Below are 25,562 nucleotides of genomic sequence, written 5' to 3' on the forward strand. Positions count from 1 at the left end.
TCGTGGTGGCAACCCGGCGCCTAGGCCACCTTTTAGAACACTGCCTGCTCCTCGAATCAGTGAACATAGACTTTGAATGTCAATATGGCAATGATATCTGTGTATCGGTCGGCATCAAGCAACCGATACTGGTTTGGGGCAGTTTATAGAATGGAATGGGAACGTGATTCCCGACAACATACTCAATCACGAATCGTAGTAATCTTTTTCCTCCCAAGTCCCAACCCCCTTGGGAATCCTAGTTTTTTAGCTTAATCCATAAAATAAAATAAAAATGTTTGACTTTAGTAAATTTCCATAATAATAGATTCCGGGATAAGATTACTTTTTTAATGTTTCACTTTCTTTTTTTTTTCTTGGCAAAAGGTGAGAAAATTGTTATTCATCTGATAGGCAGAGCCTAAACATCAGAGAGATGAGAATCCCATAAGGGTAAAATGGACGTCCACAAACTGGACATGCCATTAGAAAGGACTTTTTGAACACAACAGTGCGCAGCCCTATTACATTCACGTTTAACAAAGCCAAAAACACAGGAAGTGAAAGATTTCTTCAAAGACTAAACAATTATGAATAACTACTGCTATATCGGAGGGAGGGACTTGATCATCACTGCAACTCCTTACAATCGCCTCCGCGTCCGATTCAATATGCACCTTAGGATGCTTTAGAGCAGCCCCCAGTTTTAACCCATTGCGAATGGCCAAAGCTTCAGCAATTCTAGACGAGTTGATTCCATCATGAATAGCTATAAAAATACCTATAACCTGACCATTATCCCTTCGAGCCACTGCTCCTGTGCCAATAGTATTTGAGCTCCTACAAATCGCCGCATCGACGTTTATCTTTAGCACATTCATTTTAGGTCGCTGCCACACCAAGGTCCCCATCAAAGAGGAACTCAATGGGGGATGGGGGACCTTAGTGTTAGCGTCCTGAAACTCATAAAAATCACCTTGCGCTTTCCTACTAACAGCATCCGTTGCCCAAACTATTCCATTGAAAATAAAATCATTCCTTGCTCGCCATATCCACCAACAATAAAGTAAAGTCATACCTAGGAAGGGAGAGGGCAAACGACTCTGTGTTATACGATCGTAGATGCATACCCACCAATCAACCATGTTCCTACAATCGAGCAATTCTTCAAGTCTTAGCCAAAATGGAGAGTGGATCCAAACTTTGATTGTAGCCTCACACTAAAAAAGAACATGTGAGATTGACTCATCCGCTTTACCACAGCGAGTACAAACTGGGTCAGCTCTGACTTTGCGTGAGACCAATGCTGAATTTGTTGCCACCGCATTATTAAAACATTTCCAGATAAATATCTTCACCTTCGGATGGATTGAAAGTCCCCATAGCTTCTTCCACACTGTTGATAAGATGCTTGAGGAGCTTGTTTGGCCTTCCTGAAGGTTGTGATGAGAACTTGAACTTTCCTTCGCTAGACAGTAAGCCGACTTGACTGAGAAGGTCCCATTCGGGGATGGGTGCCAAATTTTACGATCTCTTTGGCGAGTATAACTGATAGGAATGGAGAGAATCGCATCTGCATCCTCTTGATTGAAGGTCTTACGGATTAGAGAAATCTTCCAAGACTTCGTATCAGAATCAATAAGATCAGCAACTTTCTTTTTGTCCTCTCTTCTAGGTGTGGTTCCATTAATTCTGAAATCAGTATTCTTGGACAACCAAGGGTCTTCCCAAACATGCATATCTTTCCCAGATCGGTCATCCCTTATCAATTAGTTTTCGGGCCCAGACTATGCTCGTCCAAGCCCATGAGGATTGGCTACTAGCGTTGGCATGCCAGAATGATGTACGGGGAAATACCTTCCCTTAAAGATCTGTCTAAAAAGAGAAGATGTACCATAAATTAGTTTCCAGCCTTGTTTAGCTAACAAAGCTTGATTAAAAGTCTCCAAATCTTGTTTCACTTAAGAAAGCCAAATTTTTGTACAGAGGGGTGACATAGCAACAAAGTAGTACAACCAATAAACAAAGAACCAAATTCAGGGTGAAAAAGTTGACCCAGCCACGGATGACAGAATCGAACTAGGAATAAAAAATCTTAACTGGCCATTATGCTATAGTATTGTCCAATGCAAATACTATATTCTAGGAACAATCAAGCAACATACACATCTCTTGACCACTCCCTAACACTCCTCTCTTATAAACAGTGGAGCCTACAGATATGTGCAATCTGTTGGCGTGAGTTGTCAATTGGAGGAATTGGAGGATCAATTTTGGATATGAAATCCCTTCTTTCAAGGGTCAACCGTGATATTAGCCTTAGAAAGTGTACATCCTAAAATAGCTTCCTAAACTTTCTCTTTGTACTACTGCTATATAATTGTATTCATTCTTGTAAAGAAAATAATAGAAAAAGACTCCGTTTTTTTACGCATGGTATCAGAGCAAGATCCTAGGATTTTTGCTACAACCGAACCTTGACCAGAAAAAACCCAAAACTGATCGAAAACTATGGTTCAACCATCTGATGTGGTGGAACATGGCGGAAACTCTACTGACTCCATCTTAGAAGGCTTGACAATAAGAATGGCGGAAGTCTTAACCAAAAATCAGACCCAAATCCACACACCAAGCTATGAATCCTCCGCTGCACCGATCGGCATTAAGTTGGATGGCACCAACTATGCCTTATGGTCCCAAGTCCTTGAGATGTATATCTTTGGCAAAGACAAATTGGGATACATCAATGGAGACATTCAACAGCCTCAATCGACAGACCCGACTTTTCGAAAATGGAGAACCGAAAACACAGTTGTCAAGGGATGGCTGATCAACTCTATGGACCCGGCCTTGATCAGTAATTTCATTCGCCTTCCAACTGCAAAAATGGTATGGGATTCTATTGCTACGACTTATTTCGATGGGACTGACACCTCCCAAGTTTATGATCTAAAAAGACGAGTGACTAGGATGAGACAAGCCGGAGGATCCATTGAAAAATATTACAATGATCTTCAAGGCTTGTGGAGAGAAATCGATTTCCACCGTCCTTATCTGATGGACTATGCGGTTGACATACAGAAATACAATTCAATCCAACAGGAAGATAGAGTTTATATTTTTCTTGATGGATTGGATGATCGGCTAGATAAGATTCGGAGTGATGTTCTACAGTTACAGCCTTTCCCTACGATAGAGCAGGCCTATGCTCACGTTCGAAGGGAGGATATTAGGCAAACAGTGATGATAACAGGAACGAAAACTACAACCGGGGCTGTTATGGCTTCTAGAGGAATTAAGATGGGGGCAACAACAGTCACTTTCACTCCAAATGCCCAAGAACAGGTCTTCCTCTATGAGTAGTGGAAGCCACTTTACAAACTCCAAGGCTAAGGTACAACCGGAAGGAGGGGGATGCACTCATTGTAAGAACCCAAAACATACCCATGAAACTTGTTTTAAGTTACATGGGTACCCAGAATGGTGGAACGAACTCAAGGCACGGAAACACCGTGAAGCTACCTCCAATGAAGGCTCGGGTCGGGCTGCTCTGGTAAATGCAGAACCTCAGTTATCTTTCATTTCACAAGAAGAACCTTCAAATGATTCAACTACTCTCAATGATCAAGGTAACTGTGGTTATGCATTACTTAGCTCTAACCAAAATGACTACAATGGCTGAATAATTGACTCGGGAGCGACTGATCACATGACATTCAATTCTAATGACTTTATCCAGATCACTCAACCACGGGGAACTAGTATTGCTAATGCTAATGGGGTTACCTATCCGGTTACAGGAGCTGGAACTGTTGCTTTATCACCCGCACTCTCTTTATCTAATACTCTACTTGTTCCATCTCTCTCAAATAAATTGATGTCTGTAGGTCAAGCTACTGAGGAACTAAATTGTGTTGCACTAATCTATCCTACCTTTTGTCTACTTCAGGATATTCTCACCAAGGAGATCATTGGGCGTGGTACTGAGAGGAGGGGGGGGGTGGGTGGTTTGTATTACATGGATGATTTCAGTCCGGGTAAAGCGAATAATATGCAATACACAACTACTGTCAAGGAGAGACAACTTTGGCTTTGGCATCATCGTTTGGGGCATCCGTCATTTGGTTATATGAAGTACTTGTTTCTAGATTTATTTTCCAATTTCCACAGTTCGGAGTTCAAATGTGATACTTGCATTTTAGCCAAAAGTCATCGTGTTCCTTATCCAATAAGCTTGAATAAAAGTGATGTTCCTTTTGCCTCAACCCATTCTGATGTTTGGGGACCCTCTCCAATTACCACTTATTCTAGCATTCGTTGGTTTGTGACATTTGTCGATGATTGCACTCGAATGACTTGGCTGTATTTGTTGAAACATAAAGATGAAGTGCTTGGTGTTTTTCGATCTTTTCATGCAATGATTCAGACTTAGTTTTCAGCTAAATCTCCATTCTGATAATGGTGGCGAATATGTTAATCATCAATTTCAAGCTTACTTTGATATTCATGGCCTTCTCCATGAAACTTCGTGCACTAAAACACCACAACAAAATGGGGTTGCCGAACGGAAGAATAGGCATATCTTAGAAACAGCCCGTGTACTATTGATTGGAGCGCATATGCCTAATAGATAATGGGATGATGCTGTTGTCACAGCAGTGCATTTATTAAATCGTATGCCTTCAAAAGTGTTGAATTTTAAGACCCCATTACAGATTCTTTCTAACCATGTTTTCTTGCCTTCTATTTTGTTGATTTCTCCACGAATCTTTGGATGTGTCGCCTTCGTTCATCTACATAGAAATCAACGCACTAAACTTGATCCGTGTGCAGTTTGTTGTATTTTTTTGGGGTATGCCACACATAAAAAAGGATATCGTTGCTATGACTCTACCACCAAGCGCACCTATGACACTATGGATGTCACTTTCTTGGAATTAGAAACTTTCTTCCCTTCATCGGTATCAAATTCTTCTCTTCAAGGGGAGATACAAGATGAAGAGAAGAATTGGTGGGATTGCCTAAGATTTGAAGATAATTCAGTACAAATAAGTGAAGAAAATAAGGAGGTGGTTAGTGAGGAAAAGAAAGCTAATGCTGATGTTATTCAAGGAGTTGAATCTGAATCATATGAATATGAAACTGAACCCCCCACTCCTCAGTACCAGAAGACCCTTCTCCTGAGAATATTCTTGAGGTAAGCTCTCCCACTACACCTTCTCCTATTAATGACTTGGATACTTCTTCTGGTTATAATTTACCTTACAGACAAAATCGTGGCAAGCCACCAATTCGGTACTCTCCAGATTTTGAGGAAAGAAGATCAAGATACCCGATCGCCAATTATGTGTCCACTTAAAAATTATCAGAACCTCTCAAGGCGTTTGTGCATAATTTATCCTCATGCCATGTTCCTAGCGGAATACAAGAAGCATTAACAGATCCAAAGTGGGTTCAAGCTGTAAAAGAAGAAATGGAGGCTTTACAGCAGAATAAAACATGGGCTCTTGTTTTATTGCCAAAAGGAAAGAAGATAGTAGGGTGCAAATGGGTTTTCTCCATTAAACACAAGGCAAATGGATCCATCGAACGATACAAGGCGAGGCTTATGGCAAAGGGATATACACAGACGTATGGCATAGATTATCAAGAAACTTTCTCACCAGTGGCAAAACTGAATACTATCAGAGTCTTGTTGTCTCTTGTAGCAAATTTAGACTGGTTGTTGCATCAGTTTGACGCAAAGAACGCCTTTCTTCATGGCGATCATGAGGAGGAGGTTTATATGGATATTCCACCAAGGTACACTACATCCTCAAAAACTGAGGTTGTGTGTAAGTTACAACAGTCATTGTACGGGCTAAAACAATCACCTCGTGCTTGGTTTGGTCGATTTTGCTTGGCTATGAGAAAATATGTCTTTCAGCAAAGCAACTCGGATCATACTCTATTCTTGAAACACTGAATGGGAAAAGTAACAGCTCTAATAATCTATGTAAATGACATGATTATTACAGGGGATGACAAGGAAGAGATCTCTAGACTCCAGGAGCAATTGGCAACTGAATTTGAAATGAAGAATCTTGGAGGACTCAAATATTTTTTGGGAATTGAGGTTGAAAGATCAAGACAAGGTATATTTCTTTCTCAAAGGAAATATGTGCTAGATTTGCTATCAGAAGTGGGATTATTGGACTGTAAGCCAGCAGATACTCCAATTGTTCAGAATCATAAACTTGGAGAGTATTCAAATCAGGTGCCAACTAATAAAGAGAGGTATCAAAGATTAGTTGGTAAGCTAATCTATTTATCCCATACTCGCCCAGATATCGCGTATGCTGTGAGCGTAGTGAGTCAATTTATGCACTCTCCTAGTGAAGATCATATGGATGCTGTAATTTGGATTCTTCTCTATTTAAAGTCCTCTCCTAGAAAAGGGATTATGTTCTCCAAGAATAATCATCTAAATATTGATGGTTATACAGATGCAGATTGGGCGGGGAATATTTCTGATAGAAAGTCCACATCAAGCTACTTTACCTTCGTGAGAGGAAATTTGGTTACATGGAGGAGCAAGAAGCAAAATGTAGTGGCATTTTCCAGCGCTGAAGCTGAGTTCAGAGGAATGTCCAAAGGTCTTTGTGAACTTCTTTGGCTTAAAAGGTTGTTTACTGAGATTGGCTTTGCTCCTAGCTCCGAGATGAACTTGTTTTGTGACAACAAGGCGGCCATTGATATCTCTCATAATCCAGTTCAACATGATCGTACTAAGCACGTTGAGATGGATCAACATTTCATCAAACAGAATCTCAAAGCCAAGATAATTCGTTTTCCATTTGTTAAATCTGAAGACCAACTTGCAGACATACTTACAAAGGTTGTTTCCAGCAAAATCTTCTACAACTCGCTTGACAAGTTGCGCATTACAGATGTGTATGCACCAACTTGAGGGGGAGTGTTGGCGTGAGTTGTCAATTGGAGGAATTGGAGGATCAGTTTTGGATATGAAATCCCTTCTTTCAAGGGTCAACCGTGATATTAGCCTTAGAAAGTGTACATCCTAAAATAGCTTCCTAAACTTTCTCTTTGTACTACTGCTATATAATTGTATTCATTCTTGTAAAGAAAATAATAGAAAAAGACTCCGTTTTTTTACACACAATCCACTGCTTGTGAGAGAGAAGTATCTGAGGGGTAGCTGAGAGACGTGTTCCCAACATAGATCTCCGTCCTTAGGAACGCTTACGACAAGCAAGTAGTTGAAAGGCTTTTCCATTTTTTCTCAGTGGGTACGTACGTTATTAAAATGGGTAATAGAACATCTGTGATGGGGGTTTGGGAAAAAAATCCTTATAACTAGAGCAGGATAACGGACACGAAACACGATAACACGACACGAACCGGACACTGAGTTAGCGTGTTAGGGTTGAACATTTTTAACACGAAAATGACACGACTCGAGAACACGAATTCTAAATGGGTCGGGGTCATCCATTAACATGAATATATATATATATATATATATATGATATATCTGTAATTCTATATAGAGTTGGGCAACGGACACGATAACACGACACGAACCGGACACGAAATTAACGAGTTAGAGTTGAACATTTCTGACACGAAACACGAAAATGACACGACTCAAGAAACATGAATTCTAAATGGGTCGGGGTCGGGTTCAGATTGGATGATTTGTGACACGAACCCGACTAACACGACAAGAACACGACCTGTATCCCAGGTCTACTTATAACACTATGTCACGTTTATTGAAAGCATCCACCATGTGACGTTTGACTGGTGGGTTGATGATATGTCACGTTTTTTGAGCATAGAGGTGTGTTTTCTAATAACGGTTATTGAAAGCGTGTCTCATAATAACGCTTATTTGCGCAAACATGGTTTGTTTTGGAATTACGCTTTTGTTTTGGTGAGTTATGATTAACCTAATTTCCTTTCTTAATACGACTTAATTAACCAACCACGTACAAAAGCATGTTTATATAACACGTTTTATTAAAAGCGTGATGTGTGAAAATGTTTTAACATAGTTCTGGAATAAAGTTTCAAAAACGGATTTTGTTTAACAAAGTACAAAAAAGCCAACTGTTTTGGCTAAATAATATTCGAGGATTATTATTTTGTCTTTATTCAAATTTTTGTCGTTTTAGCTGAAATTTGAAATTCCAAAACTATGTAAGATGAAATTCCATAGCCGTGAGGTTGAGGCAACGTAAAATTAAAATTCTACTATCTTGAGACGGCTCAAAGTTGAAATTCCATAAAAAGAACCGTTGGGATCGATGTAAGATGAAATTTCGCCATGCACCGATTTGGCAGTGACAATGGCCACCGAATGGTGCAAACTTTAAAATATGGCTATACTCTGATTCGGTCGCCACGAAAGCCGTTAAATGGTGTAGAAATTAAATCTTTTTGCTACCAAGTACCAACCGATTCAACCGCGACAAAAGCGGTTGAATGGAAAAATTCAAGTCCAAGATGCTTAAGCAAATTAAGAATCAGCCCCACGGGCCTTGTTATTTCGCCCTCCCTAATTGCACATTTCATGTGTTCCTGAAATTAAGTTGTTAACAGCTTCAAAAGTCCAAGTGTTGAAATGGCTTCGAACAGCCTTTGTACATTTCCATTCCCAAATGCCTACAAAACTGAGTCATACATACAGGGCTAGAAAAAAAAAAAAAGGGTAAAATTACCCATTGGGCTTTGAAACCCGTGGCCTCGGTAGTGCCGTGGAGGTGATTGAAATATTTGTTTTGAGATCCATTGAGCTTTGAGATCCTAGTTCAATATGAACTACGTTTACTTGATTCCGAATTGAACTCGGATACGTAAGTAATTCATTCACATGGTCACAATCACATGTTCACCAACAAATAAAAAATGTTCTTAAATTAGAACAACGGTTTGACTTGATTCTAATTCGGACTTGTCTCATTTTCATCCCGGACTTGCCAAATTAGACACATAGGCAACCTATTCGAATAGGTTCAGTCACAAATGTTGTGAACTCCAAAGGATCATTAAACTTCAAAAGGGTACAGTCATGAAGCCTCAAAAGACATATTGGCATATGATTGGTAAAGGAGTGGAAAGCCTAAAAAGACTTGAGATTGACATATGACTGATAAAGGAGTGGATGCCAACCAAGATGGAATGTAATCTTCTTACAGTGATGCCGGCCCCAATTTCTAAGTTTATTACTATAAATGAACCTTGAAGGGTTTACCAAATTACCAAAGTAGCCGTTGAGGCTCGCTAAAAATAAAATCACGTAAACATGAACTACGTTTGGCTTGATTCCAAACTATGGATATGTAGGCAACCTAGATTCTTATCTTGGTTTGCCCCCAAAATAAATAAAACTCAATTCCCCTTTCTCTTCTCACGAAAAGAGATTGACGATAAAGAATAGTTGGAATAAAAAAAAAAATATTAAAGATGTAATTAAGATATATATTATATGTTAAAAGGGGTCCGAAACACTTAATAAAAATTTGATGTGATTTTATTTTATTCTTTGTGTTGCGGTATTTTTGCCTCTGTATATACTACCGCCCTCTCCTCCTCCATTACCATTGATGTCTAAGACTTTTTCTGCGGTCTTTACATTTTCTCATAATCCTTATTAGACTTGGGTTAAATATTAAATCACATCATTCGTCTCGATCAAAGTAAGCAGAAACATATAAATTTTTTTTAAGAGGCATAAAGTTTAAATTTTAAACTAAAATTGAAAAAAATAACTCCATAAAAGAATACGAAAAATATTTAAAAAGACAGTATAGTTGAAAAATATTATCTTTCTGGGTTTTTTTTTTTTTTGTTTTATGAATTTCTTTAACCTTGGTATATAATGGTATTATTCTTTCTCGATCCATCTCAATAAAACACCCTTCTGCTATAAAAATTTGATCCAAATGTTACTCATAAAAGTAAAAGGAAAAATCAACAATGCGCGAAAAAGAACTCCAAAAATTATGCTAAAGGGGGCCGTAAATTAATTGGGTGACGGAGGGGAACAACATGGCTGGTCCCCATATGCGTAGACCCTGAGTCCAACCAACACACTTCAATGCCCTGTTTGGTTCGAGATAAAATACTACTCCAACATGTGAGCATAGTCAGGCTGGCAGGCATCCTTCCACGAAGATTCTTGGCCTTTGTGAAATCAAACCCGGAAAAGTAAGTAAATCGTAGGAGTGGTACAATAATCAAATGAGCCTTTATTCTACCCAGACACCACCACCAATTTCGTTTGTATTCTTCCCACCTTTAATCATCTCCTCTGGAGATTTTTACTTGGTTACTTGCCTGGAAGTTCCCAAGCTGGAGAGAGAGAGACCCATTTCTCACACCAATTCTGAACGACTATATTGTCGCCTTTTCCCCAGAAAAAAAACTAGTAGTATCTTAATCGAATGTCGGTAGAAATTGATCAATTTGTTCACTTTGCAACCTTTGATTTCACCAAATTGAAAAATTAATCAAGCCATAATCGATATCTGACTGAGCTTATTTCTTTTCAAAAACTCTTCAAAAATATTTTAAATAAATTCAATGACTTTTGTTAAGCTGGCATGCTAAAGGCTTTCCACGAATATTCTTGGCCTTTGTGAAATCAAACAAACACCAAAAAGTTAAAGTTAAAGTAAATAGTATTCCGTTGTATTACAATAATCAAATGTGCCTTTATTCTACCCAGACACCACCACCAATATCATTTATTATCTTTCTTCCCATTTCAATTATTTCCTCTGTTTACTTTCCTGGAAGTTCCCAAGCTGGAGAGAGAGAGACAGAGACCCGTTTCTCACACAAATTCCGAAAGACTGACTATATATTGCCGCCTTTTCCCCAATATTTATTCACGAGATCAAACAATCTTCACTTCTATCTTCACCTCTGTCTATGGGGATTCAAAAAACTCAGTCATCACTCCACATGTCCATTCTCTCTCTCTCTCTCTCTCAAAGTCCCTCGATTTATTAATTTCTAATGTCACTTCTGTAAACCGTGTTTTAATTTTGCAGATGATGATAGATACGAGGTGAAACTCTTGAATCGGTTCTATATACATTGGGAATGAACTCGATTCCTAATCTTTTGGTTAGTATCTTGAGAGTATATGCTACTCACCACTCATATTTTGTTCATGGTATGCATATCTTTTTCTTTTTTTTTGGATAATCACAATCTTGCCCACAGGGCTAATTCTTGTCTTGTTAGTTATGCATTTTTATGGTCATTTTTATTTCCCTGTTTCCACAGGTACTATGCCTTTAGCGTTTTTCTTTTTAGGAAGTTCTATGGTACACTAAGAATTGTATTGTACGCATCATGATTTTAAACTCTTGAATTTAAAAATGAATAATTCGGATCACCCATTTATTATATCAATTAATAAAATGTAAAAAGGGCTTAGCAGGTAACCTGTTGTTCTCTCTTCCCTGACTCTCTCTTCCTCTCCCTCTCCAAAAATTAACCACAAATTACATAACATAACCATAATTTTTATGACGACACAAAAAATTGACATTTGCTTACCATAACGTGTCGTACTAAAAGAAATTAATCCAAATATTCCGTAACAAGACTAAAACATGTCGTGCCACAATCAACAATAGACATTAATGCATTCGGATATGTTAAATGTCGTTCGGTTTCATATTTGCCGATATTCCATGATTTCTAATTTTGGTGACAATGTTAAATACTTTAGGACTTCACATCCGAATGGTACTCGGTAACAATATTTAGAATTTGTCCTTCAAAAAAAAAACATTTAGAATTTGTACATTAAATATACTTGATAGGAAACCAATTTCTCTGTTGTAGCTGAATGTACATTAGACTCGTGACTGCGACACAATAATGAAGATCAAAATTATTGATTTCGTTATGTTTGTCGATTAAATAATTCACGAAATTTTTTGGCCCGATCAGGTTCAGAAAGCTCTTTGATTGGCACCTGAATTCAATAATAAAAGGCTATTTTCTTCTGATTAAGGGTCTAACAATAAGTGATCAACTTCATTCTTGGTACATACGATCTATTCATATTACGTAAAAGATAGACGGTTGCGATCAGATTTTTATTATTAAATATGAAGCCAAATCATCAATAATTCTTGTTCGTTTTAGCTAATCAAAGATTGTAAGAAAAAATCTTAAATGAAACATAAGAGTAAAATATTTACAAAATGGATGGAATAAAAAATACGTCCATATTTGTGTGAAAAATATAGGTATTAAATTCGTGTACCATGTATTGTGTTGTGTGTGGTGGTCCTGTGGTACCAATGCCACCAGAACTTATTTTTTAACTGAGTCCGAATCTCAATAGGTGAAATTTTATGATGAGACATTTTTTTCAATAAAAAAAAAAAGTAACCTTCATAAGACTTGAACCCTTGATCTTGTAGGCTAATGTCCAAATTCCAACACCTTACCACTGTTGTACGTGGAGGAGCCCATTTTTGGGCTAAAAATTTGAGAAAATTTGTATGGCATGTTGTGAACAGGTAACGTCGCTTTATGATTCTCTTATAACAATTGTGGTAATATTATTTAATTTTGGTACGGTACTCTACACATTTATTTTGCAATGTATAACTATCCTTGATTGTGGTACGATATATTTTATTCTTATTACGGAATATTTGGATTAATTTCTTTTGGCACGACATGGTGTGGTAAGCAAACGTCAATTTATGGTATTGTTATAAAAGTCGTGGTCATGTTATTAAATTTGCAATATTTTAGACATGTCTTTTGGTTTGATATAACAATTATTGATTGTGGTAGAACATATTTTAGTCTTGTTACGGAATATTTTTGGTTGACTTTTTCTGAACGACACATTGTGGTAAGAAAAACGTCAAGTTATGGTGGTATCATAAAAATTGTGGCTATGTTATTTAATTTGTGATATTTTACACTTATATTTTGCTTGGGTATAACTATTGTTCATTGTGGTACGACATATTTTGTTCTTTTTATGGAATATTTTGATGGATTACTTTTAGTACGACACGTTTTGGTAAGAAAACGTTAATTTTTGGTGTTGTCATAACAATTGTAGTTTTGTTATATAATTTGTGGTATTTTACACATGCATGTATTCTTTTGATACGACACATTGTGGTAAGAAAATGATAATTTTTGGTGTAGTCATAACAATTTTGGTTATTTAATATAATTTGTGGTATTTTGCAAATGTATTTTGCCTCTGGCATGACAATTGTTAATTCTGGTATGGCATATTTTGATTTTGTTACGGAATACCATACCTGTCAAAAAAAAATTTATACGACCAATTGTGGTAAGACAATGTCAATTTATGGTGCTATTATAACAATTGTGAGTATCAGTAGTTAATTTGTGATCTTATACACATATTTGGTTGAGGTATAAGTATTATGGATTTTGGTACGAACAATTGTGGTTACATAATAATAATATTTTTTAATTATGGATAACCTATTAATAACCTGTTCAATAGGTTAATTTTAAAGTAAAAGTCGTAATTAGAATCATAAATATACATTAGAAAACCTAAAATTGACAAAATAAAAAAATTAATTTAGACATACGGTACACCCTGTGTACCATAGCTTCCTCCTTTTTTTTATTGAACGACGTTGTTTGCCCCAGATTCTCACCATACTACAAACCAAGCACTATAAACCTAGACCCGCTACATGTAGACCATACTAGATTGAAACACCAAGCACGACGAAACGCCACGAGATTCAAATATCACCACGAGATTAATCCCAAATTAATTCCAAACCCAGATTAGTGTTGCCAAGCATTTCTCAATAACCCAAACTCCTCGCCGGAACAATGTACAGTAGTAAAAGGTTTGAGCTGCTGGGTATTTTCGAGAAAAGAAATAAGGAGCTTTTATCCCATGCACACGAGTGATTTTTCAGTACCAAGCGGATATATCCTACGTGGTACCTGCTCGGCGCATCCGAGCTGTTTGATACACTTTTAGACGGCACGGATTGAAACCCTCTCTCTCCTCTTACCCCAACACTTTCTCTCTCCTTTTTCTCTCTCCAAATCTAAGCCGTTCAAACACGCAATGGACGGCTCGGATGAGAGAGTGGGCACCACGTGGTACCCGCTCGGCACTAAAATTTTTTTCCATGCATACACACACATAAAAAGATCATGCTATTTGCAAGGAACTATGCAAGGAAAAACGCATTTGGGCCTATTATGGGTCCCATAAAAATCTAAAAAAATATTAATAAATTTTTGAATATTATTTTATGGGGCCCTATAAAAAATCAACTCCAAGAGACATTGGTAAGTATTATTCGTCAGGGCGAACTGAGCAATTTCGCCCATACGAATCCAAAAGTAATACTTACCGATGTTCCTTGGAGCTGATTTTTTACAGGGCCCCATAAAATAATATTAAAAAATTTATAGATATTTTTCTAAATTTTTGTGGGACCCATAATAGGCCCAAACGCGTTTTTCTTTACGTGGTTCCCTGCAAAACTTCCTTGCGAATAGAATTTCTGTAAAACTATACTACTAGGTGCTTTAAAACGTTTCTATTCTTTTCTCTTACCACAAGAATAAAATTCTAAAGAAGTGAAGTATAGTAGAATTTTATAGAATTACCTATAAATAATTGCTTGTAGCGATAAATTCAAAATGGTATGCCGGTACACACCGGTATAGGTACGTACTATACCAATAAAAAAAACACGGGACGCTCGCCTGTACAAGATTGAAACTTTGATTGGAACCAATGATCAAATAGCTAACATCAGTACCCAAGGGTTGTCATTCAACCGACTAATGGTTGGTGCTCCTCCCACTAGTTTGAAGGGGCGTTGGGCACACTCTAATGGATGGTACTCGTATAGTTAGTTACTGGCCAAATCATCAATCCATGTGAATATGGATTGACCAATTAGAGTAATGTGTGTTTCTTGTTAGCCAATCAAATGTTAATTGTATATGGTATAATATATTGGGATTCTTTCTCTGTTGTAATCATCGAACATAAGGCCTTGTTCCGCTAAATATTTTGAGCGTTTTGTCTTTATTTAAAAATTTGTGTTTTTTAATTTGACGTCAAACTTTTGTGGACTTTTGATTTGTCTCGATGAGAGAAATTGAAAAATCCAAATATTTTTACTTTACCCAAATACTTTTAGAAATATCCAAGATAAAGTCCAAAAAGTCCCAAAAGTAGACTTTTTGGGCTTTATCTTGGATATTTCTAAATATATTTGTGTAAAAGTAAAAAAAATTATTTTTTCGCTTCCTTTCGTCATGACAAATCAATAATCCACAAAAGTTCGGCACAAAACTAACAAACACGAATATTTTTTTGAATTAGGACAAATCTCTAAAAAAGGCCCAAAAAATTAGCGTAACAAGGCCTGTGGAAAAGAAAACCATTTCATCTATGAGATTGGCTTAGCTGTGAATAAGCCATTTGCGGAGCTGAACGATCTCAACTGTCCGTTTCAATATTGGACGGTACAAATTTTAATGAAACTTTTTCGGGAAAGAGTTTAACTCTTCTCCGAAAACGTTTCATTAACATCTGAAGTTCGAACCGTTCAAAACTTTTGGACGGCTGCGATGCACCTCTATAAAACTTCTTTACGGTTCCATTAGTAAAGAAGTTTATACCGTGAAGAAGTTTTTCTCTTCATCTATTGTTACTCTAGTTAGAAGTTTGTGAGGCTGAAGTTCACAAAATCTCAATTCATCTTCGTGCAGTGTAGATCTATAAAAAAAATACATAAATCTTTGTGTTGCGTGCATAAATATGAATGCCTCGCGGGCAGAAGGATGTTCTTCCTCTTCCATACTCATTCCACCACAATGGGTATACGACGTCTTCGTGAGTTTCAGAGGTGCCGATACTCGTAAAAACTTTACCAGCCATCTGTTTGCTGCTTTAGAGGACAATGGTTTTCGCACATTTAGGGACGACAAAGAGCTCGAAAGAGGAGAATTTATTAGCAATGGGTTGTTGAAAGCAATTGAGGGTTCTAGAATTTCTTTAATAGTGTTCTCAAAAGACTATGCTGGGTCGAGGTGGTGCCTTGATGAACTTGTGAGGATCATGGATTACAGCAACACTTTGAAACAGATTGTTGTGCCCATCTTTTATGATGTTGTTCCATCTGACGTGCGGAACCAGACAGGGGTTCTTCAAGATGCATTTGCCGAGCATGAAAAGCGTTTTAGAGAGGGATCGGATGGCAAGGTGGAAAAGTGGAGGAGAGCTCTTAAAAAAGCTGTCGATTTGTCAGGTCGCCACTTGCTGAATGAGGCCAATGGGTATTGTTTTCCTCCCTCGACCCTTATGATATTTACAAGAAAATGACCTTAAAACAGAACCAGTACGCAGTATTCCACATATTTGGAGGTGCAGGTGGAATTTTCATTTTGTTAGAAGGTTGATTAATCTGAAAAAGTACTTAGTTGACCACAATTTTAGATAAATTAAATTTCAAATGCCGCTGGACACACTTCGAACTTTGCAATTATTTGACATTTGTACTTGTCTCAGATCATAACAAAAGAAGGCCTTACTATGCATGACTTTAGATATGCCTAGAAAAAGAACATTGAAATAGGAGTAAGATATTTTGACTGATTTCAAAATCACTGCTCTGCTTGCTGCAAGCTTGCAACTAGTTCATTTGTTTGAGTTTGTAGACCAGATATACTCAATTGAGACCTTAGTAGCAAGATCCTTCTAAAATGGGTGCGCTCCCAAACGGGAGCTCGAATCGGTGCTCCCAAGATGGGAGCTTGGCGGGAGCTCGTTTCCTCGAGACAGAAGCTTAATGGGCAGTTAAGGCAACTATTCTCTTACTCTTAAGGGAGTTATGCCATTGTGGAAGTAAAAATATGAAAATCTATCACACAAAATGTTTTACAAATTAAAAATATCTAACTTCCTATAAGTACCCTTTAAGATTGTGAAAATTCTCATCAGTAATCACTTTTTCTTCAATGGTTAAGTATTAAAAGATACTTTATATACATATTTATATGAAATCTATACACGCTCCTTAGGCACTCCAAACCTTAGGAGCTTCTGGATGTCTCCGCTCCCCCCCACTCCCGCTGCGTGCTACTAAGATTGAGACTACTTTTTTGACCAAAATTAATGCCATGCCCCAAATTGGGTAGGTCAATTGTTACATCCCTAGAATACGACGTGGCAGAACCTAATCGTCACACAATTAAACTTAAACAATCGTTTGAACATAAGTCAAACCAAACCACTATTATTAAAATAATAGGTGCACTATACAACATAGTACAAGAGTCACAAAAACATCACAACCTAAACCAAAGGTACAATCTGCCTCGCTCCCAAAAGATCACAAAAGACACCCCAACGACGATGACGACAGCTGTATAGTGGACCACCTCTATTCTCGGACACCTGAAAGAGTAACACATTGAATGCGTGAGCTAACCACAGGCTCAATGAGTACAGTTGAATCATATAAATAAGAACAACTAAAAAAACAATTATGGATCAAGCATAAACCAAATAACTCTTTCAATACAAGTATTCTTCACAGTCCACCATAAGGTCCATCAACTCATCCCATATAGCCAAGGGTCGTTTACCTCCGACCAAAGTTATCACGGTACCGTTACCCTGAGAGTCAACGCAAATAAGTGCATTGTGAAATCAAGGACCATTCAATATAATTCCCAATGGTAGGGACACACGCACAAATCCCATATGCGAGCCAATAATAATATATAAGCCCGATTAGAAAAACACTCCTACATTAGCCCAGTAGCGGGGCAGCAAGGCTATCGTAGCATGAATCTCAAAACACATTTCTCAAATATTCTCGATTAATATTTCAACCAAGCAAATCACAGTTCATAAAAAGAGAGTACTTATAATAATTCCAAGCAAATCAGTTTAGTTCTGATCGATATAATTCACATGTACTCACCTTCAAAAACAACCGGATTAACCGGAACCTCAACCTAACTCCTAGGTGGAGCTGATGTGGGCACAAACCTCCTTGAACCTAGCATGATTCACAAGGCGATGCAAATGAGTGATTGCAATTTATAACACATCCATGCATGAAGATGCATGCTAGAGATTAAAACTCATTCATGACTTTGTCTCTAATTCCATCTCAATGATCCCATGAACTAATTCAGTTTCCTTTCTAATATTCAGCGCTTAAGCATGAAACAGACACAGTGACGTGTCTTCCTAGCATTCATGCTTATCTTGGTCCCTAATTCAATTGCAATACCCTCCTTTATGATTTGGAAAATAACACTTTAGGATATAGCATTAAGACAAAGACTACACACATTAATTTGTCTGTATGAATGCATGCGCAATACTACACACAAACGTCATTTCAATTTTTTTATTAACCATAAAAATGCATGATATGTATGAAATTAGGATTCGGGTCACACAATTAGGATGATTCATACCACAGTCATGCCTGTTTCTAGATTTAATGAGTACTTATTCTTGTTTCTTATGTTAATTGATGATGTACAAATTGGCAGAGATGAAGCAGAGTTAATTAAGATGATCATTGAAGATGTTAGAAAAGTAAATCCAACACATCTAAATGTTCCAGACCGCCAAGTTGGACTAGACCGTCGTGTTGCAGAGCTCAATGTGTTGCTGAACATGGAATTCAATTGTGTTGGCATTGTTGCCATATGGGGCATGGGTGGAATTGGCAAGACTACAATTGCAAAAAGGCTGTATAATCTCATCCAACACAAGTTTGAACGTAGCGGTTTTCTTGAGAATGTCAGAGAAACTTCGCAACCACCGAATGGCCTTGTTGAGTTACAAAAGAAACTTATTCTAGCAATATTAAAAAGAAGTCATGAACTAAGTAATTCTCATGAAGGCATTGAGGTTATAAAGAAGATAGCTTTCGGTCGAAAAAAGGTTCTTGTTGTTCTAGATGATGTGGATAATGACCAACAATTGAAGGCACTAGCAATAGATCGAGATTCCTTCGCTCCTGGAAGCAGAATCATCATAACAACAAGAGATAAGTCTTCGCTAAAAATCCTCGAATTGGGTGAGAAAGAGATATATGGGCCAGAGAAATTGGACGAGGACGAATCCCTTAAGCTCTTCAGTTTGCATGCCTTTAAGGAAGACCATCCTCCAAAAGACCATTTGGACCTTTCACGCCAAATTGGGCATTATGCTGGAGGGCTTCCATTAGCTCTTGAAGTTTTGGGTTCCTATTTCCGCGGCGAGAGCATACCTCAATGGGAAAGTGCAATAGCGAAATTGAGAAAAATTCCTGATGATGATGTTCAGGGAAAACTTAACAAAAGTCTTAAGATGAGTTTTGATTCGCTAAGCGAGCAATTGAAGAAGTTGTTCCTAGATATGGCATGTTTTTTTGTTGGAATGGGTCAAGATTTTACCTTAAAAATATTGGAAGGCTGCAACATCTTTGCAAAAGATGGGGTTCGGAAACTAGCCGATCGGTGTTTCATAAAATACTACTATCATGACCAAATTGTGATGCATGATATGATTAGAGACATGGGCAGAGAAATTGTCAGGCAAGAATCTCTTGAGGATCCTGGGAAGCGTAGCCGATTGTGGTATCCTGACGATGTCCTTGAAGTTCTTAGATATGGCATGGTGAGAGCCACATGCATTGAGATTTTAATCAATTGTTGATGTTTCATTAGTGCAATAATGCTACATGCACTTGTTCCCATTCTAATTTTGATTTATTTGACATGAATATTCCCAACTTTATTTTTTTCTCACCGAGGTACTATTTTCTTCTCTCATTATGAACTGGGTTTTCATATCAGGGAACTGAAGCAGTTAAAGGCCTCATCCTAAACGCTACAGATGTCCAAGTGAATTCCAAGGCATTTGAAAAAATGAACAACTTGTGGCTGCTTCATCTCAATCATGTTCACCCAACTGCTGGTTATGAACATATTTCCAGAAGGCTATTATGGCTAAGTTGGAAAGGCTTCCCTCTTGATTGTATACAGTGGATTTCTTATATGGAGAAGCTAGTTGCTCTCGATTTGCGTTATAGCAACCTGAAAAAAGTTTGGAATGGAAACATGGTACATCCTTATTTTTTTCTCTATTCGACATCTATCGCACGGTATATTTTGTGGTAATTAACTTTCCTCGAATTCTTTTGGACAGATTCTGCGCAAGCTGAAGTTCCTTTACCTCAGTCACTGCCATTACCTAACCAGAACCCCTGACTTCTCTGGACTCTCCTCTCTTGAGGAGCTATTGCTTAATGATTGTAAAAGTTTGGTGGAGGTTGACGAGTCTATTGGATGTCTGAATAAACTTCTTGTCCTGGGCCTGAAAAACTGTACAAAACTTCGAAAGCTCCCCTCTAGCATTTGGATGTTGAAATCTCTTGAACATCTTGATCTCTCTGGTTGCTCCAACCTAGGAAACGTAGCTGTATTTAAAGGACCGCTATATAAAATTTGGTGCTCATTCTTCTCGTCTTGGACATTGCCACAAAAGGGCGTGGATTCTATTGGGTTGCCACTCACCCCTGTCCAGGCCTCCAGTTGCTTAACGAAATTATATCTGAAAGACTGCAATTTGTCATGTCTATCGGAGGAAATAGGGAATCTAATCTCATTACGGACTCTGGATCTTAGCCAAAATAATTTGAGTACCTTGCCGGATGGTATCTATAACCTTACTTGCTTGAATCGTTTGCATTTGGAAGAAAACAATGTGTCAAATCTGCCTAGTGGAATTGGGAGGTTGACCTCGTTAGAGATTTTGAATCTTTCAAGAAACAGTTTATGTACCCTACCGGATACCATTGGTAAGCTATCCTGCTTGAAGCATTTGTTGGTGGGAAATAACAAGCTCTCGCATCTTCCTAGTGAAATTGGGGATTTGGACTCTTTGGAGGATTTGGAACTTGAGGGTAATAATGGTTTCCGTGCCTTACCGGAAAGTATATGCAAACTTGTTCGCTTGTGGAGATTGAATTTGAATCGCTGCAACTTGTCTCATCTGCCCAGTGAAATTGATAGGTTGATCTCATTGGGGCGTTTGGTACTTGGACATAACATATCACTTACCATACCAGATAGTATCTGTAACCTTCCTTACTTGAATTACATCCAGTTGAATAATTGTGCAAAGCTCCGATCTCTTCCAAAGCTTCGAACACGTGCTTTTGTGCATGCAAAGCGTTGCCCATCATTAGAAAGCCTACCACTTGAATTGGATCAGCTAGGGATATATGCGAACTATTCGGGATCCAATAAATTAGCTGAGAACAATTATTTAACTAGTCTCTTAAAACAACTCCCCAAGAGTAAGGTACGCTCAGTCTCTCTCACGCATTGGAATATTTTTATAAGGGTGTTTTCCATTAACCAAAATAAGTAGTTATTTTTTAAGTAAGTATTTTTTGAATTAAAAATGATGTATTATGAGATAATGACATGTCTTATAAAGCGATAAATAAATACTTAAAAGATAAAAAGTTTAGCGGAACGGGATTCCATAAGAAGGTCAAATCATGGTTTTTGTAAAGTCATATGATCGGTATAATCCTTGATTTCTATTCATCTTCAAAGTGCCGTTGTTGTATCAGGGTGAGTTCTGCTAAGGGATTTTTTGAATTTTTTTCGTTTTGTCTTTATTCAATTGTTTTTGTGTTTGTTTATTTTGTGACAAACTTTTGTGGATTATTGATTCGTCTTGACAAGATGAATTGAAAAAGTAATTTTTTTTACTTTTTCTCTAATACTTTTTGTAATACGGCTTTTTTGGCTTTACCTTGAATATTTCCAAAAATAATTGGAAAAAGTCATTTTTTTACTTCTATGATTCCTCTAGACAAGACGAATCAATAATTCATAAAATTTTGTCACAAAACAAACAAACGTGAAAAATTGAATAAGGACAAAACAAAAAAAAAAGTCAAAAAATCCCTTAGCGGTAACCAAACCAAACCGAGCCTTGTTTCCCAATCAATTGAGTCGGCTACATGAATCCTATTTTTTCATTGAGTTCTCTGTCTACATTAGTTAACCCAAGTCCTTTCGTATGTTTGAATATTTTCAGGTCAAATCTTAAGAAAAAGATGTTTGTACTCTGACTAAATTCATGATCTATTGGAACAGGGGCTCTTTGAACTTGAGAGGGTTGTTGATATTCTTGTTCCAGCAGGGGAGGAGGAGCTTCGTATTTGGTTCCTGTACCATGATGGTAGAGGGCCAAATGTATCTTTTGTAGTGCCGCCTTCTCCTTCAGTGAACCAGAAAATGTTGGGTTGGATTCTACGCTTAGTAGTTTGGGCTCCCCAATCGGTACAACTACTAGTGTTTAAATATGTGATCTGCAATAATATCCGATGTTGGGATGGAGTAGTCGAGTTTTATATCAATCCCACCGATGTAGATCATGTGTGGCTTATTTATATACCACAGGGTTACAGAGGATTGCAATTAGAAGGCGGTGATGAAGTGGAGATCCAAATGTATAAAACTGGCCTTGATGGAGTGGAGATCCCAATAGATGTAACTCATCCTAACACGTGTGTAAAGAAGTGGGCGATTGATCTGATTTACGAGGCTGATGAGATTCACAAAGGCAACGACACCTGGTGTCAAGTGGTGTCAATTTAGTAGAAGTAACAATATTCAACTTTTCAAAAAGAAAAATACTTGTACTAATTGTTAATTTATGTTTTCCTAGGGTTTCATTATCAGTTTATCTCAAGTTCTAAACTCTGCCCCCACCCCTCTGTGAGTGCGACTCTCTCTGCGTTTGCGATTGGCTCTATTGTCGTCCCCAGCCGGTGGCCAAGAAAGGTCTTTCTCTCGCACTCTCATTCTCTCTCTCCCGCGTTCAAGGATAGTGGCTGCACGAAAGTGCATATTTGGACAGTTTCACTATCACTCTGAAGATTGGTGCCGAGTTTCATTATCACTCCACAAGATTCATTCAAAAGCTGATCCTATATAAAATAAAATTATAAAAAGAGATTAAAAACTCAATAAACTAGAAACGCGTTCAAATGTGACAGTCAAAATTGGGCTTTTATTTATTTACTTATTTTTTTGTTGTCTTCAACTCTTGTATTGATCACTCATGATGCGTCCAGCATTTTTTGTTCACCTTTTAAAAATATTTTCCCTCTTTTGAGAAAAGAAAAGTTCATATATAGGTCCACAAAATGTTGATAAACGTGTTGAATGAGTCGAGCCAGTGATTAGTTTAATTGTAATATGAAATCTCAATGTGTTCAAAAACAAATTTTATTTTGACTTATATATCAAATAAGAAAATTTTAAATGAGATTTTAACAGTCAAATACGGCCTCGAACTCGAATAACTTGATTCTTTATCGGCCCTCATAAGTAATCATCAAATCACAGGCCATTAAGTAAATACAAATTAAAAACTACTTATGCTCAAGCTTTGGCCTTGGTTGGATACTGGAACACCATCATGACCAATAAGATCGATTCCGTGCGATTTTGTGTATATTAATCCAATTCAGATAAATTTATATGACATTTAACCAACTGTGTTTCTATCATTTATCCATTCAAAGCTAATTATAATAGTGTTATTTTGGAGTACCCCTAAAATATGTTATTAGTTCGAAATATTTTTCTGTTTAAAAATTTTCAATTTGGGTGTTTGTTAATGGAATCCAGTCCGGCAGTCCCCATCTCCATGAATATTTGGATAGCAACGGGTTTTCCAGCTGGTTTGGCTTTTACTTAGAGTAACAGCTAATGCTTCCATATGAAAGCAAAGAGGTGGTTCAAAAATAGAGATAGGCAGTACCTAATTCTTCACCAAGCAATATAAATATATATATACTTCACTATTTGGCATCTGCGTTATATAAGTTACACAATAACTATATTTTGAATAACAGAAGTCTGGCAACGGGCTTGTAACCCAACGATACTTCATCACCTCTTCTACATAGAAAGTGAGGGTTCAATTTTCGCCAAGAGTGCGAGTGCTTGGTACGGTGGTTGATGCCCTTTGGGCTTGTCTTACTCGTATACTACTTAACAGTACCCCCTTCCTCATCTCCTAATTAAAGAGTAGGCTTGACATCTATCAAGTCTCTTAATTAGTGAGAGTCTATAGAAGAATTTAAGGTTTTCTGTATTCACTTACCCAAAAGTAGGATTAGCTATATGTATTTATACTACCAACATAAGTTACAAAATAAGGAAATACAAAATAAAAGGCCAAAACAAATCAAAGATGCTACATGCACAACGGTTGTGCAAAACATCATATACAATCAATCTCCATCCGTCCATTATTGGAATAAATGGTGAAGATTCATTCACTCCAAGATCTATTTCCCACAAGGAATTGGATCATTTCATGTCCTTATTTGAATTGGACAGGACAGTCTAAATCTGAATCGTCCATTACAGTCTATTGGGTTTTCACTCATCCCTGTCCAGGCCTCCAGTTGCTTAAAGAAATTAAATCTGGAAGACTGCCAATTGTCATAGCTACCGGATTGAAATAAGGAATCTAATCTCATTACAAACTCTGGATCTTGCCGGAAACAATTTGAGTACCTTGCCGGATACCATTGGTAAGCTGTCTTGCTTGAAGGATTTGTCTGTGGAAAAAAACAAGCTCTCACATCTTCCTAGCGAAATTGGGGATTTGGACTCTTTGGAGACTTTGGATCTTTTGGGTAATAAAGGTTTCCGTGCCTTGCCGGAAAGTATATGCAAACTTGTTCGCTTGGAGGTACTGTATTTGTATGGCTGCAACTTGTCTCATCTGCCCAATGAAATTGGTGGGTTGACCTCGCTACAGTATTTGTCTATTTCGGGAAGTAATATCTGCGCCATACCAGATAGTATCAGTAGCCTTCATCGCTTGGGTTCCTTATGGTTGAATGATTGTACAAAGCTCCGATCTCTTCCAAAGCTTCCAACACGTATTTCTGTGCATGCAGAGGGTTACCTATCATTAGAAAGACTACCACTTGAATTGGATCAGCTGGGGCAGCGCGTGGACTATTCGGATTCCAAAAAATTAGCTGAGAACAGTTATTTAACTAGTCTCTTGAAACAACTCCCCTGGAGTGAGGTACTCTCTGTCTCTCTCCCGTGTTGGAATACTTTATAAGGGTGTATTCTACTAACCAAAATAAGATCCCATCTTGCTCAACTTTTAGCATTTTTTTTTATCTTTATTCAAAAAAAAAATCGCGTTTGTTAGTTTTGCGCCAAATTTTTTTTGTGAATTATTGGTTCGTCTTGGAAAAGTAAATTTTTTTTCCTTTTATCCAAATATTTTGGAAAATAAACACTTTTTAGAAAAAAAAATTTACAGCAAAATTAACAAATGCAAAAAAAAATTCAAATAAGGACAACTTATTTCTCTAAAAGTTAAGTGGAACTAAGTACTTAATTTTTTTTAAATGAATACCTATTTTTTTGAATTAAACGCGGTGCATTGTGGGAGAATGATTTGTCTCTTAAAGCGAGAAATAAATACTTAAAAAAAG

At 37.4% G+C, this 25,562-nt stretch overlaps 2 protein-coding genes and 1 long non-coding RNA gene across 5 annotated transcripts in view; 1 reads left to right on the forward strand and 2 right to left on the reverse strand.

Annotated features, from left to right (window-relative positions):
• The window catches only part of LOC131302365 (disease resistance protein RPV1-like), a 310,054-nt gene that overhangs the window by 29,272 nt on the left and 255,220 nt on the right, over positions 1-25,562 (forward strand). The window contains exons 3-4 of one of the 3 annotated variants that reach the window (XM_058328936.1): positions 16,305-16,332; positions 18,568-19,681. In XM_058328936.1, coding sequence (XP_058184919.1) covers positions 16,305-16,332; positions 18,568-19,681 — 1,142 coding nt within the window. Of the gene's footprint in view, positions 1-15,715; positions 16,333-18,567; positions 19,682-25,562 lie in introns of those variants that run through there. The other 2 variants (XM_058329019.1, XM_058328944.1) reach the window with 2 other exon arrangements.
• Positions 505-7,054, reverse strand: LOC131302511 (uncharacterized). The gene is made up of 2 exons (XM_058329182.1): positions 6,520-7,054; positions 505-1,854 (listed from the first exon to the last, which is right to left on the reverse strand). Exon 2 carries the CDS (start codon positions 1,122-1,124, stop codon positions 516-518), a length of 609 nt encoding a protein of 202 aa, XP_058185165.1. The 5' UTR covers positions 1,125-1,854; positions 6,520-7,054; the 3' UTR covers positions 505-515.
• The window catches only part of LOC131302558 (uncharacterized), a 59,844-nt gene continuing 56,776 nt past the window's right edge, over positions 22,495-25,562 (reverse strand). Inside the window, exon 2 of the long non-coding RNA XR_009191804.1 lies at positions 22,495-22,658. This is a non-coding gene — a long non-coding RNA (uncharacterized LOC131302558). The remainder of the gene's footprint in view (positions 22,659-25,562) is intronic.

Source organism: Rhododendron vialii, chromosome 1a (genome assembly GCF_030253575.1).
Source record: "Rhododendron vialii isolate Sample 1 chromosome 1a, ASM3025357v1".
NCBI classification, from domain to species: Eukaryota; Viridiplantae; Streptophyta; class Magnoliopsida; order Ericales; family Ericaceae; genus Rhododendron; species Rhododendron vialii.